We start from the raw sequence: 16,317 nt of genomic DNA on the forward strand, positions 1-16,317 counted from the left end.
CTCGAGCACCGACAGCTAACAAGGCCCCCTCGGTGCATGACCGCATCAGCAACCGACACGAGGAGCGAGGCAACCATGATCTGGTTAGCAGACGACGGCGCCACGACAACGATGGGCCCGCCCGAGGCTACCACTCGTACTGAGGTGGTCGCTACAACAGTGGGAAGGACTGTACATCGTCGCCCAAGTACTGAAACCCGGGACCTACAAGCTAGCCAACAAGAAGGGCGAAATCTTCACCACCGCTTGGGACATAGAACAACTACGTCACTTCTGCCCTTAAATTCCCAAACATTGTATACATTGTTTCTCAAAATACAATAAAGAAATGTTCTTTAGTTGTTCTAATTTTTCGAGAAACCCCCCATGGGGGATCGGTGTTACAGTAATGCTATAGGGGAGACGCGGCTCTGCCTCTGTAGAGGTGCCCACCGCGGGGCTCGAATGAGACTCGGCTCTGCCTCTGCAGAACCGAGCCTCCCTCGAGGGCTAGAAGGGGGACCCCCCCTAAGTCCCGGAACCGTTTTTAGTCGTTTTCTGACAAATTTTTACGCCAAACCCTCTCTAGCGTGCTCTGACAAATCGATTGTAAAAAACCTAAGGACCGAAAGTCTGTCTCAGGGCCAAAAGGCCGACCGAGCCGTGAGATAGCCTACGCCTTTGGGCTACGATAACTCCCTCACCACCTTTTGCCCGAGGGACAGCTTAGGCTCCGAGGAAGTTTTTTACAAGTGATATGTTCAGAGACGAGACAAAGGGAAGAGGCTCGGAAATGAGACTTGGCTCTGCCTTTGCAGGGCCGAGCCTCCCTCGAGGGCTAGAAGGGGGGTCCCCCCTAAGTCTCGGAACCATTTTTAATCGTTTTTCGAAAAAATTTCTACGCCAAACTCTCCAGCGTGCTCTGACAAATTGATTGTAAAAAAACTAAGGACCAAAAGTCTGTCTCAGGGCCAAAAGGCCAGCCGAGCCGCGAGACGGCCTACGCCTCCAAGCTACGGCAACTCCCTCACCACCTTTTACCCGAGGGGCAGCTCAGGCTCCAAGGAAGTTTTTTGCAAGTGATATGTTCAGAGACGAGACAGAGGGCAGAGGCTCAGAAATACGATAAAAACGATTAAAAAGCACATATGCATAAGTACTTTAAACAAGGCCTCGACGGCCACAAGCGTTACGGTACAAAAATGTAAATCCTAATCTAGTTACATGGCCCCTTTGGCCTAGGTCAAGACTCTGGATCACCAGCGTCGGCGGACGGCATGGGGGGAACCACCTCCTCTTCGAACAGCTTGGCCAGCGCCGTGCCAGGAGCTTCAGCCGCCTCCACTAGCTTCATGACCTCCTCCTCGGCCTCCTCATCATCCTCAGCCAAGACATAGTCGTCGCTGATGGCCTCAAGGTCGACGCCGGCATAGTGCGAGGAGATGATGGCCAAGGCGCGCTTGACACCCATGGGCAGCGCCCCCCAGAGCCGCTCGCACACTTGGCCACTCAACGCGATCAGGCGGCTCCCAAGGGAGCTGCCCGACTGGACCCCCTCAACCTCCAGGGCCTCGCAGGCGGTACGGGCAGCGCTCTACAGCGCGTCGTGCTCCCGGATCTCGGCCTCAAGCACCGCCTACACTTCAACGGAGGCCTCAGCTGCCCGAGAGACCTCCTTCTCCAACCCTACGCCAAGACAAGCGGGATGAGGTTAAGAATAAAAGGAAATAAACCGAACACGGGCGTAGGCTTATGGGACTCACCCTCGGCCTTCTCTTTCTAGCTTTTGACCTCGACCAGAGAGGCCTCGGCCGCCCTGGACGCCTCCCTCTCCAGCTCTGCGTCACATCAGGGAGTTAGGGGCCGAGCGCAAGAAAAGCAAATAAAACAAGAGGCGTGGACTCACCCTTGGCCTTTTTCTTCAAGGCCAAGGCCTCGACTTGGGAGGCCTTGGCCACTTTGAGGGCCTCTATCAGGGCACCTTTCGTCAGCAGGTGCGTGCCCTGCTCCGCACCTAGCTACCCAGCGAGAGCCTTGGCTGAGGCCGTCGCCTCCTTAGCCCAGGACCTGAAGGTGTCCCACTCGCCGGCCACCTGGGTCAGCTCCTCCTCTAGCTCTTTGATCCGCGCCGCCAAAGGGGTGGCCTGCTCCTAGGCCGTGGCCACCTCGGTCGTCATATCAGCACAGCGAAGGCATAGGTCCTCCACCTTCGCGCTCCGCGCCAACAGAAGCTCGTTGGCATGGGCGAGCAAGTCCTTCTGCCACTAGAGCTGGTCCTAGACGTCCCTCTCTCGCTGGAGGAACAATGACTTCCTGAGGGACCGAGCCTCGAGCTCCTAGATAGGCAGAACGAATGTCAAGTACTGTGAGAAAACTAGGAAAAAGATGACACAGCACTGGGAAAGAAAGCGCGCACCTGGGCAACCTCGGGCAGATCGTCAGCCATGATGGACAGTGCTGTCCACAGCGACCGCTCCGCCAGACGGCGGTATTGCTCGAAAGTGTCCCAACGCCCCCCCCCCCCCCCCCCCCCCTCGGTCGTGTCCTCGAGGGCAAACAGAGGCTCCCCCTCAGGGTCGTCCCGGCTCTGCCATAATACGCGTGGGTGATCCCACCCGCGGGGCTCAGGTTGTACCCGCGTGAGGGCCAAGCTTCCCTCACTAGAAGTCAGAGCTGGCTGCTCCGCAGTGCTGGCTGCCTCGGCTCCGCCACCTCCTTCTCCTGGGAAGCATCTGATGAGGACATGACACCCATGCATATGACCATGTTTGGTGCATGGGATGGAGGGGAAGGAGTCCAGCATGGGTGTCTAAGTCAAGAAGGAGGCCCGAGGCTAATTCGGTTCGAATCCCCGAGGTGGAGGCCCAAAGCAACTCAAGTTCGAGTCTGCCTCGGAATCCAGGACCAGTCTGCCTTAAACTGGTCACCCAAGATGCATCTGGACTCTATTTTCGATGATCCACATATGGATGGAAAGATAATTTGATAAGGAAGTCAATCCAAGTGGTTTCATGTCAAAAGCTCTTCAGAATCAACAGGAATCGTCAAAACAAGTTAGCATCTAGAATCTGTCAGGGTGCTGCAACACCTTCTCTTGGTCCATTGGACCGTGTATCATGTTGGGCCCATTAGGGGCCGCGTCTAGGGTAGGCGATGACCCTAAGACCTTTATAATCATACGTCGCCATCGTCATTAGGTTTTGGGTTTTGCTTAGATTAATCTGTCAAGAATAGTTTCGCCGTTCATCGGTTTGTGAGACCCCAACTTCGTGAGTTTAATCATTCATCTACAATTTGGTTGCATTCTTTCTTGTTCTTGCTTGTGTTCTTCATTGCGTAGGCAGGGATTAGCCTTCTTGGCGAGGTCAACCTGGTCCGTGACTCGGTTGATAACCAGAGGAGCTATGGTGCTAAGATTGCAGGGTTCGATCTTTTGATCTAAAGCCGGATCGGTGTGTCATTCTCCGCCACAACGATAGTTACAATCACCTGACGGAAGATGACACACCGATCCGGCTTCAGATCAAAAGATCGAACCCTATAATCTTAGCACCATAGCTCCTCTGGTTATCAACCGAGTCACGGACCAGGTTGACCTTGCCAAGAAGGCTAATACCTGCTTGCGCAACGAAGAACACAAGCAAGAACAAGAAAGAACGCAACCAAATTGTAGATGAATGATTAAACTCACAAAGTTGGCGTCTCACAAACCAATGAACGGCGAAACTATTCTTGATAGATTAATCTAAGTAAAACCCAAAACCTAATGACGGTGGCGGCGTATGATTATAAAGGTCTTAGGGTCATCGCCTACCCTAGACGCGCCCTCTAATGGGCCCAAACACGATACACGGTCCAACGGACCAAGAGAAGGTGTCGCAGCACCCTAGCAGATTCTGTATGCTGACTTTTTCAACCATTCCCATTGATTCCAAAGAGATTTTGACGTGAAACCACTTGGATTGGCTTCCTTATCAAATTATCTTTCCATCCATATGTGGATCATCGAAAACAAAGTCCGGATGCATCCTGGGTGACCAGTTTAAGGCAAACTAGTCCTGGATTCCAAGGCAGACTCGAACTTGAATTGCTTTGGGCCTCCACCTCGGGGATTCGAACCGAATTAGCCTCGGGCCTCCTTCTTGACTTGGACACCCATGCTAGCCTCCTTACCCTCCATCCCATGCACCAAACATGGTCATATGCATAGGTGTCATGTCCTCATCAGCATCGCCAGAGGAGATCGAATGGACCTCCACTTCCCGGGCGCCCTCCTGCGATGGCGGTGGACCTTGGACCAGGGGCGGTACTGAAGCTTGCCCAGCCTCTGTCTCCACTTCCTGGTCCGCCGGCTCTGCCACGCCCACACCAGCCTCCGCCACCTCGGCCTCGCTAGTCCCGGGGGCTCCGGCCTCCACCACCTCAGCCTCGGTGGTCCTAGACGCCCCAGCCTCCGTCGCCTCGGCCTCGGAGGTCCTAGGGGCCTCAGCCTCACCCTCGGTGGCCTCAGCGGCTGAGGGCACCTCGGCCCCATCTAACTCATGGGCCTTGACCTCGAGGGATGTAAGCACCTCCCCCCCCCCCCCCCCCGCTTGCTTTATGGCCGCCTCGGTAACCCCTCCTTGGGCTCTGGCTCCTTCGGGTCGGCCCTCGCCGATGCCATGCCACGCTGTATGGCGGCTTGCGCCTCCATCACCCATTGGGCGGTGGAGCTGACGCTCACCTTGAGCGCCTTACATAGCGCTAGGGTGGGCGCTTCTACCTGACGCTTCCAGCTGAAGGCAAGGCATTCACGAAGTCAGCACATGGCCAAAGAGCGAATGGAAGATGCTACAAACTCCATTCACAAAACACTTACCCTGAACGGGGACACAACACCTTCTGCACTGCGCCCCTCGTCCTCTACAATGGCAATGGAGGCAGCGGTGGCATGGCCCCTGTGTCCATCGGTGCTGGCCGGCCCTCGCCAGACCCCAGTGCCGCCTCGACCCTCTGCGGAGGCTGTTGGGTCGCCTCCTCCATCGCCTGCTCCACCTCCACCATTGAGCCCACCGGGCTGACGGCGCGCTTCCCTAATGCCCGTGCTTTGGGCCCATCGGCCTCGGCCCTAGGGCAGGCGATCGCCAGCCCTAAGGCATCCTCTCCTCCTCCTCCTCCTAGAGACGCCGGGCCGCTCGTCGATGCCCCGGGCGCAGTCCCCCTGACGTTAGGGAGATGGTTTAGGGGACCCCGCCCCGCCTCGCTCTCATCAACATCGCTCGAGGAATCCGACAACGACGGTGACGGAGACGCCTCCACCGGGAGACCGTCGTGCCTCTGCTGCCGTCGGTGTTTCTCCAGCTCTTCGTGCTCAAGATTCTTCCTCTTGCGCCTTGCCTCCTCAGCATCCTTCCGCTTCTTCTATGCCTCAGCATGCACCCTGTTCACCGCCCACCGCTCTGTGTCCTCGGGAATGGGCGGCGGGGAGGCTCGCACATCCCTCATCCCCTGTAGGAACGGCGAACGCAAAATAAGGGAATAGGAAAGTGCAAGGAGGCCTCAGGGGCAGCAGCAGCGCGGGACTCACCAGAGAGATGTACCCCCACGTTGGGTGCATCGGGAATGGAGTCAGACCACTGCTCCTCAGCTGCCCCTCCACCGTCTCTCTCACCCGACGTAGAATCTCCTCATCGGAGAGGGCGATGGTGGACATCCAGACGCCATTGATCGACTCATCCAGTGTCATCTCGAACAGGCGCCGCCACTGAGCCATCAGCAGCAGCACCCTCCGGTGGTGGAAGGACGCCACGACCACAGCCGCTGTAAGGCCACGGCCGCGCAGCCACTCCAGCGTCTCTAGGAGCGGCCGCAGCTTGGGCCGATCAACCGTCGGGATGCCGTACCTCCACTTCTCCAGCAGGCTCTCCCGGACTCGCCCAGTATAGGGGGGAAGTCCGCTGTCGTCATTGCAGAGGTAGAACCAGTTGTTGTACCAGCGGCGGTTGGACGACGCAAGCTGGGCCGGGATGTAGAGGAGCTGCCGGTCTTGGTGCACTTGGAGAGTGCAGCCGCCAGCCCTCATCGCCTTCTGCATGCCCGTTGGCTTGGTGGTAAGCCCTACCCGAAAGAGGTGGAGCCACAGCTCCCAGTGGGGGCGATGCCCAGATACCCCTCGCAGACAGCGACGAAGATGGCCGCCTGCGCGATGGAGTTGGGGTTGAAGTTGTGAAGCTCCATGCTGTAGTAGTGTGGGAGCGCCCGCATGAACCGGTCCACCGGCAGGCCAAGACCATGCTCATGAAAAGACACGAAGCTCACGATGTAGTCATCGCGTGGCCTCGGCTCCGGCTCGGCCCCTAGAGCAATCCACTCTAGTCTGTTGGGGTTGGTAACCAGGCGGAGGAGGCCGTCATCGATGAGCGACTACAGCATCTCCACGGACACGTCGGACAGACCCTAAGGATCCGCCTGGAGGACAACAGCGCCGCCGGCCATTGCGTGGTGGAGAATGCGGCTACGGCGGTAAGGCTCGCTCTCTCTCTCTATCCCTCTCCTTTCCTCCCCCTTCTCCCTTCTTCTCCCCGGTGCTCTCAGTTCTTAGCAACCGCTCGAGGGCAGAGAAGATGAATGTATGCGGGCAGGGTGAGGAGGGCAGGGGTGAGGCTCGACACGTATTTATGAGGGAAGGGGGTGAAACGAATGAGCGATGAAACCGGGGAAATTTCCCTCAGATCTAGCACAGTTAATCCGGATCCGATTAAACCACCCACGCGTCCACCTTTTTCTCATTAACCGTGCACGCATAGTAACGTCGCATCCGACCACAGCAACGGCAGGTGCCGTTCTGTCTCCCCAAGAAACCGCCTCAAAAGGTGCGCCCATCGTTGTCAGCCGATGGGAGGAGAATATCCCCCAGCTGATTCCTTTTAGACTAAGGAACTGGACACCGAGCCCGCTACGGTCCAGGGGTTCGAAGGCTAGGCCCCCGAGGGTTTCGACAGCCGCCCCAGGACAACAGATTTAGGGACGACTATGGGTGAGCCCGTACATGGCCAAGGCCCGAGCAAGCAATCGCTCGAGATGCCCTAAGTCATGTCCGAGACCAGCAGGGAAGTCTCTGAATGGGATCCCACCGTAGGGAGGCACCGAGCCCCCGGGGCCAATCGAACGGGCCTGGGACCCACTAGAGAAGCCCTCTGGTACTTTTGGAGTGCGTCTCTGGACCACTAGCCAACCCCTATCGAATGGGGCACGGGCCTCCACTTGGACTTACCCGATAACAACTCACCAGAGGTGTCACTGCTCGCGCCCACCGAGGGTAGCCTGGCATACTCCATCCCTCCTTTCGAATGAAAAGGATAAGCGAGGGCCGTACAAAAAAGACAGGGAAACTCCTAATCGCCCTCTTGCTCTGTGCAGAGGCTTGGGGGCTCTTCTTGCATACAAGCTGAGACCCAGCGACCCAAACTCGCCTCGGGGGCTCAGCAAACAACCCCTCCTTCCGAACGAAAAGGATGCGCGAGGGCCGCACAAAAAAGCCAGGGAAACTCCTGATCGCCCTCTTGCTCCGCATAGAGGCTTGGGGGCTCTTCCTGCATACACACCGAGGTCCAGCCACCCAAACTCGCACTCGGGGGCTCGGCAAAATGCAATAAAGGGCACCGAGCCTGTTACGGTCCAGGGGTTCAAAGGCTGGGCCCTGAGGGTTTCGACAGCCGCCCCAGGACAACAGAGTCAGGGATGACTATGGGTGAGCCCATACATGGCTGAGGCCTGAGCAAGCGATTGCTCAGGATGCCCTAAGTCATGTCTGAGACCAGTAGGGAGGTCTCTGAATGGGATCCCACCGCAGGGAGGCACCGAGCCCTCGGGGCCCATCGAACGGCCCTGGGACCCACTAGAGAAGCCCTCTAGTACTTTTGGAGTACATCTCTAGACCACCAGCCGACCCTTATCGAATGGGGCACGGGCCTCCACTTGGACTTACCCGATAACAGCTCACCGGAGGTGTCACTACTCGCATCCACCGAGGGTAGCCTGGCATACTCCACCCCGCCTTTCGAATGAAAAGGATGCGCGAGGGCCGCACAAAAAAGATAGGGAAACTCATGATCGCCCTCTTTGCTCCGCGCAGAGGCTCGGGGGCTCTTCCTGCAACCAAGCCGAGACCCAGCGACCCAAACTCGCACTCATGGGCTCGGTAAACGCAATAAAACCCCTCGCTCAACATGAGGAAAGCCCCTAGAGGAATAAAACCACTCCTCCAGGGCCTCGGGGGCTACACCCGGCGGGTGCGCTCGCGCACACCCACCGAGGCCTCGAGTACGAAATACCATCCCGACAGGAGTCGCCGCGAGCCAAGTCTCGACAAAACCTCAGGAAGAGCGCTCGCGCTCTCCCTGAGGCTCGGGGGCTACTGTCGGGTACCATAAAAAAGGGGTCCCCTAAGCAAGAGCCGAGAAAATCGCTTAGACCCTGTAAAAATCGAAGCCAAGAGACAACTATTGGCTAACCCCCACCTTGTCCGAGGCTCAGCTGGACCGCTCAGCCCACCTCGAACAGATTCTCCGCCTCGCTCGAGGCCCCACACGTAAGGCCTCGGGCGAAGTACCGATTCTCCGCCTCGCTCGAGACCCCGCACGTAAGGCCTCGGACGGGGTATTGATTCTCCGTCTCGCTCGAGGCCGGCTCGTAAGGCCTCGGACGGGGTACCGATTCTCCGTCTCGCTCGAGGCCGGCTCGTAAGGTCTCGGACGGGGTACCGATTCTCCGCCTCGCTCGAGGCCGGCTCGGCGACAACCCCGTCGCCTCCGCCTTGACTGATTTCCCTGACAGAACGTCACGTCCAACTAACGCGACCAACCACTCCCGCGACGTCAGCCGAACGACGGCTCGACACAGCGGAGTGACCGGCGAGACGGGAGTCGCATCAACACCATGCCGTCCGGGACAGGACGGGGCAGGGGTTACCGGCCACTGTGCTCGGCACTATGCCCACGACTAACACCCATACTGCACTGTGCTACCTAACCCCTGCTCCGAGGACAGCGCGGCGTGGGGAGTCAAGTCCGGGTACCTGTAGCCTCGGAATCAGTTTACAGGACCAACCGCTCCCTCTGAGCCTCGGCCATCCGCTTCGGGGTCTCGGCAGCCTCGGGATTCGTGCCCGCCGAGCCCCCCACGATGGTTCGGCCTCTGCACCGGCTGGGCCTCGGCTCTCTACGCTGACGACATACAGCGACCGGCACGTCGACCACAGCATGTGCCATGCCCTGCATCAAGCTATCACTAGAGCTCCCACGTCGCACAGGATCGGGCGTGACCGGTGCGTCGCTCCAGTGCATCAAGGACAAGACCGCTCCACCGACCATGCTGCCACAGTGACAAGCTACAGGGCTCGGCATACCGCCTCCGCTCACGAACCGCCACGTAGCAAATGCATGTAACCCCCCGTATCCCCCCTTCAACTATAAAAGGGAGTGACCGGAGCCGTTTCTAGATAGGCAAACACAGGCACAAACGCACGCACGGGCTCACGAACTCGGGCACAGACAGACGAACACACACAGCGCTCTGTAACTCACGCTCCCTCGTTGCCTGATATCAACATCTCGAGCGACACACACCATTCCACGCAGAGACCTGGGACCAACTCCCTCTCTCGCCCTGCTTGTAAACCCCTACTATAAGCACCTCGGTGCAAGGAATACAAGATCGATCTCTTAGACTGGACGTAGGGCACCTATTGCCTGAACCAGTATAAACCTTGTGTCTCTTTGCATCACCATCCGGGACTAGGAACACACAGTACAAATTCACTAGTCGGTTGAGGGCCTGCCGGTCCAAAACACCGACAAATGAAATGCTAACTGATAACTTATCAATCTATTACCATGCCGACTTCCATGTGGCACTTTAAGAATTTAGAGTTTGTTTGCTTTACAATAGAATGAGCTGTATCCTGCTGTTGGTGGCAATTGAGTAACGAAATCAATAGAAGCCCTAGATCAAGATCTGGGTTGTGTGACAAGGTGGAATTATTGCAATCTTAATGATTAATTGATTATAGTGATTAAGTATATGAATACTGAATCTTACTCTTGACAGAGTTAAGTTCTTGTTTTATATTGCAGGCTGGAACTTCAGCAGAGGGATACATGTGTCCACACAAGGTAATACATCAGTATCTGTATTTTGGTGGCTGCATGAGATATAAGGTACTCCCTCCATTCCAAATTGTAAATCATGTTGGATTTTATAGGTACATAGCTTTGGCTATGCACTTAGATAAATCTCTAGATATAAATAGTAAAAACTATGAATCTAGAAAAACGATAATGACTTATAATTCGGAATGATAGATGGAGTATTTCACTGCCTCTGACCTTGTCATGTTTGCATCACCACGCGCATATGTGAAATTACAAATGACTTTGTTAGTAAGTCTTGTAGAGAGGACTGAGGCAGTGTTAATATGGCGATCTACCATCAGCCTGTTCGGGAGGCCGTATCGTATCGTGGATTATTTACTGCTGGCTGGTTTGGTGTGAGAGAAAAACACTGTTCCTGGCTGGAAATTTACGATCGTTTACGAGCAAGCGAACAGGCTGCATATTAGTTATGCCCTGGCTTTTTTTTTGGGGGGGGGGGGGCGGGGGGGAGGAGGATCTCTCCATTTCCATTGATTGCAAGGGAAATACAGCATTAAAGAGTATTTCAGACAGAAGAAGGGAGCGATAAGAGAGTTTACAAAAGGTACCCGTACAAAACGACACTCGCCTGGTTCAGACGATCTACAGAGAACAGCATCGAGACCACAAAAGTAACAGCGACAAAGCAACGACTACCATGAGTCAACCAACGAAATTACAGTTTTGCTGAAGAACTAGCACAAACACCCCAGACGAACTTCGGCAAAGCCTTCCAGCGAAACAGGCATCAGAAAAGCCCTTCTCAGTCCTCCTGACTGTCCCCCTTATCATCCTTCAGCAAGTACTGCCCTTTTTTCGCCGTCTTCTTGTTCATCAGCTTGACACCCGCCACCAGAGCTTCCTTGTCATTCTCCAGGAACCTACCCAGTAACTCATGAGCGAACAGGCGAAGCACACAATTGTAACAGGATTTGTCACAGATTTGCCTTCAAAACACAGTGTTGCGCATTTTCCAAATTGCCCAGCAGATAGCTGCAATACCCAGGGTATAGAACTGTTTACCAGCCGGTGCCAATTCTCACACCACGTCCAACATTGTTCAATTGATCTAGGAGCGTTATTAGCACCAACACAATGGGCAATGAGGCCCAAACAGCTTTTGCAATACTGCATTGAAAAAGAAGATGAGGAACAGTTTCAATAGCAAGTGGGGCTTCCAACCATCTTCTTTTAATCATGTTGTCCTTTGTAAGAATTGCATTATTCATAATTAACCATAGGAATATTTTGATTTTGGCAGGGATCTTCCCTTTCCAAATTTTCATGTGCTATGGGTCAGCATCACTAACAGTTAAGGCTTTGTAGACAGATTTAACACTAAAATGCCCATTGTTGCCAAATTTCCATTGGATCAAGTCCTTTTCAGCTACCAGTTGAAAATTAGCTGCATCTCTTAGTATCTTGTCCCATCCCTGCCTCAAATCATCAACCAGCTACCTAGTGAAAGTTATCATTTGTGGTTCTAGTTTCATATGATGTACAGTCACATCTGGTTGTTCACAGATCTTAAACAGGTCTGGGAATATGAGACAGAGGGGCTTATCATGAAGCCAAGTATCTTTCCAGAAGAGTGTTTTCTTACCTTCTCTAGTTATTATGTTCCTACCCTATAGGTAGATATCCTTTATTTTCAAGAGGTCTGACCATATGGGATGCCCTGGCTGGTTGACATCTGTTGCTCTTATCAACATCACTGAATGACTGAATTGCTATTGCTGTGCTGTCAGACACCTGATTCTGGTCAGCTGAAACCAGAGGAGTAGAGGATGCCGGTGGGTGGTTGAGTGTGCTGTGTCAGCACAACGCACTTGTATCATAACACATAGTTGTACAGCCATTATATTGGAGCAACCCAACTCAACCAAGGCACAAAACCATGCTTAGAGTTAATGATATCCAAATATATCCAGTTTGTTGAGAAGTTATCCCCAAAGCATCTGATCAACAGGGAATATATAGTCCAGGCATGCACTAGCTGTTGTTTACTCGAAGCTGACGAGTACGTCAGCTCTGGTCTTCAGAGACTGTCTTGATGCTGTATAATACTGGTACATTCTACTTGTGAATTGTGATACTTTATATAACTGATTTTCCAGTTTTGTATTGCAGGATGCACGGAGTCGAGTAGGTTGGTGGGGTGGAATCTCTACGTGCTGCACGACTGCGTCGCACGTCCGTTTGTCTGTTCTTCTCTCTGGGAGATTGCAGGTCCAGGTTTCTCACGGCTGCTGAGGCTGAAGCTGACTCCGGAGGCCGGAGGACATATAGTTTAAGCGTTTTCGCAGCAAGTGTGACACATGCGCTCAACATAAATATTTCAGCAGTGTTGGGCTCTGCTAGCAAGGCCATGTGAAGCTTAGAAAGGCCACTCTTGCAAGGACAATCAAGCTTTGGTTAATTTTCAGTGGTACATAGCTTCCCGATGAAACGTGAGGGCACGTCGAAGCTTGGAGCAGATACCATGGCTGACCTGCCTTGTTAGGATGCCCGTGCATGAAGGTTATCTTCCCTGTACGTAGCAGTACAGCTTATATTATTTTAAGGTATGTACAGCTAACTAACTTAGGTAATGTATAGCCGTCCAGTGTACCACTAGTGCTCGTGTTTAGCTGGATGCAAGTCGGTAATTGTACCGATTATCCATTAACAATATTTTCTTCTATAGGTTACAGTGCAGAAGAATGATGAGTATGTGTACTTCATGGTTAATTGCACATTTGATGCCTATCTTTCTCCAACCATATTTAAACTGTTTGGAACTCAGAATTGACCATTTGAGCACATTTTGTCTTTCAGGAAGCCGGATAACCAGATTGGTACCCTAATGTCACAGGAAGGCCATCTCTTTGGTGGCTACCTATTACATATAGGAGGTACAGGAGTATATGACACCATTTTGCAGCCATTTTCACACCAGCATATGCTAGTCCATATCCATTCCAAATTATAAGTCATTTTAGCTTTGTTCTAAGTCAAACTTCTCTAACTTTAATCCAGTTTATACAAAGATGCACAAACATCTACTACATCAAACTATATTTATTAGATACACTATGAAATATATTTTGACATGGGTTCATTCGAGATCGTAGATGTCAATATATTTTCTTTTATAAACTTGGTAGTCTTTGCATGCATGATAATGAAGTTTTTCCTCTATGCATGCATATGTATCGATCTTTATTTCTTCTATACTGCACTTGGGCTTGGATATTATGTATGGGGACGGAAGCCGAGATTGCTCGCTAGCTGTTAATACTTCGTGTGTGCACTGGCGACCTGGCGTCCAGCTTTAAAAAATAGCTTGCCATCACCTAGCTTAGCCAGCTTTGATGTCCTTCTACCTTTTGTTTTAGTGTAACAATGCACACAAGCACGAAGTGGCCTTGAATGCCACGTGAAGAGGATCCATGTGTGGAGGAGTACGTGTGTAAATTAGTGGCTCTCTCTTCACTACAACATGGGACACCCGTGTGTCACGGCGGCTCTCAAGCTGCCTGTGTCACTAATTACTGCTGCTTGCCTTAATAAGCTGAACTGAACAGATAATTATGCAAGTATATGTCTGTAACCCTAAGTAGCAGCATGCATGCGTCATGCCATCCATGGCTGTCCTCTTCTTAGCTAACATAGCAGTGTTCATTTCACCGTGTATGCCAGCTCAAGACCTCGCTGGTTAGAGGATTAGACCAACTTGCTGTCTTAAGCCCCAGAGGCTAGTAACACCTGCTAGCTACCTATGCTAGCTTCTTCTTCAGAACCCTCTCTATATAAGTGGCTGCCGGCCTACACGCATGCATAGCCAGATCGAGCTAGGCATCCCACGCTAAGCTACCAAGAACGAAAACCCTAGCTGTTTACTCCTTCTCCATCTCCTAAACACCATCACACCACTCTCACGCTCAGCGACACGAAGCTAGGGATAGCTAGCTCAACTCAGTCCATCGAGGGATTAATTAGATGGCTCAGGCGGCAAGCAAGCGCAGTGCTTTGCTCCGGCCAATGATGTACGAGGATGAACCTTCCTCCATGTCCCCCGAGCTATTCGGCTACCACGGCGTCGTCGTGGACGGTGATGAGGCCGACGGCGGCTCTGCTGCGGCGACCCTCTCCCTGCAGCTCGCCTTCGACGACGACAACTTCAAGGGCGGGTGCGACGGTGCCTTGGCTGATTACTACAGCAGCTGGGCTGCTTACGGTGGCTCGGGCGCCACATCCAGCTCAAGCTCGTCGGTGCTCAGCTTCGAGCAGGCCGGCTGCGGCGGACAGCATCACCTGGCCTATGGCGAAGACGGGTGCGCGCTCTGGATGGACCCGGCCGCTGGCATGGTCGAGCATCCGGCACAGCAGCAGCACGGATCCGGCTGCAACTTTGGACTCGTCGTCAGCCCAAGCAGCTCGCCTGATGATGCTGGCTTATACATCCAGGAGCCGGGCACCGTTCAGCTGCCAGCCAAGGCGCCTCACAAGCGTGCACGCCGGGTAATTAATTATCTAATCAACATTAACTCATCTCCAAAAATCAAGGCTAATTCATGCATGGTTATACATAAGGATGACATCAAAATTAGTCATGACTGGACACTGGATTCAAGCGAATAGTAACATGATATTGATTTGAAGCAGGATGGTGAGGTGCAAGCTGCAGCAGCGAAGAAGCAGTGTGGTGGCGGGGCCAGGAAGAGCAAGGCCAAGGCTGCTCCTGCTTCTACCAAGGACCCTCAAAGCGTAGCTGCAAAGGTTCGAAGAGAGAAGATTGCCGAGAAGCTCAAGGTCCTGCAAGATCTTGTGCCCAACGGCACCAAGGTACGATAATAATCCATATATATACACTCGCGCTACATATTGTGCACGTTTCCGTTAAGCTGCTGTATTAGTCAGTATCTATCTTAGTTCACTGGTTCCTATCTGTTAATAATTTGGATGGAAATGGCTCTTGTGTAGGTGGACTTGGTCACCATGCTAGAGAAGGCGATCACCTATGTCAAGTTTCTCCAGCTGCAAGTGAAGGTATCGTGATGATGACGATACAATGTTTCAAGTTAGCCTGTAGCCTGATCTGTGCTTTTGGCTACCTTCTGCATGGGATGGTATCGAGCTCTATCTGATGGATGGATGCATGCTGCATGCAGGTGTTGGCTGCCGATGAGTTCTGGCCCGCACAAGGAGGCAAGGCACCAGAGCTCTCTCAAGTGAAGGACGCCTTGGATGCCATCCTGTCATCCCAGCAGTACCCTAAATAATGACCTTCGTTTTAGTTTCTCTAGAAGCCTAATAAGATGGTAAAGATGTGTTAATTAGGAGATCTATCTATGCGAGTGGTGTATGGCTGGCGAAGAACAGGCCAGCAAACAAAGTAGTACAGGACAACTTCTGAAGAGAGTGACGGTTAAGTTATTACCTGAAGTTAATTTAGCGGCGAATTCAGTCGTATACTAGTATGGTCGATCCTTTTTTTTCTCAATCCTTTTTTCAAGATAATCACATCTTGTTTTGTATCACAGTTACGTTATCTGAATATATTCGACCACTTGATTAGCGAAAGTGTACATACATATTTGTCTCCCATTTCGTGGCCAAATTATTAACAGTAAGCTAAAAGTTATAATCATGGCAAAGTTTGTAAGTTACTCCCTCTATCCGAAAAAATATGATTCTCATTTTTCAAAGAGAAACGATATTAGGTTTGATCAAATCTATATAGTAAGGTACTAATTTGATACCCTGTTATTGGATTAATTATGAAATATATTTTCATAATAAATTTATTTGGAGACATAAATGTTGATGATACTATTTTCTACAAATTTGATCAAACTTAACAAAGTTTGACTAACTTAAAACCTAAAACCTCATTCTTTTTTGGACTGAGTAAAACAGCAACAATCCAATCACTAAACCTTAAACCAAGACTGTCAGATATGTGTTGTGAAGAACTTGTGCGACACATCGTCAAATAGTCGTCTTAACAACACTTCTCTTTTACTTACCATATAATCTGCATTTTCCTTGCATTGCTGTTCCAGATGAATGAATTACACTTTCAGGTTTAAAAATGAAGGTGAAATAGAACAACTCTAGGCACTGTATAAATGAAATAATAATAGTAACTAGATCAATTTTCCGCTCATGATCGTGTGCGGGTAAT

The 16,317-nt window shown here is 52.2% G+C and overlaps 1 protein-coding gene across 1 annotated transcript; it reads left to right on the forward strand.

The window, feature by feature from the left end:
- Window positions 1-13,984: 13,984 nt before the first annotated feature.
- LOC136457914 (transcription factor LRL2-like) lies at window positions 13,985-15,683 on the forward strand. Its single transcript, XM_066457927.1, has 4 exons — window positions 13,985-14,651; window positions 14,796-14,975; window positions 15,114-15,179; window positions 15,302-15,683. The coding sequence occupies exons 1-4, from the start codon at window positions 14,130-14,132 to the stop codon at window positions 15,410-15,412; spliced, it is 879 nt and encodes a 292-aa protein (XP_066314024.1). The 5' UTR covers window positions 13,985-14,129; the 3' UTR covers window positions 15,413-15,683.
- The last annotated feature ends 634 nt before the right edge of the window (window positions 15,684-16,317 follow it).

Source organism: Miscanthus floridulus, chromosome 6 (genome assembly GCF_019320115.1).
Source record: "Miscanthus floridulus cultivar M001 chromosome 6, ASM1932011v1, whole genome shotgun sequence".
Lineage (NCBI taxonomy): Eukaryota > Viridiplantae > Streptophyta > Magnoliopsida > Poales > Poaceae > Miscanthus > Miscanthus floridulus.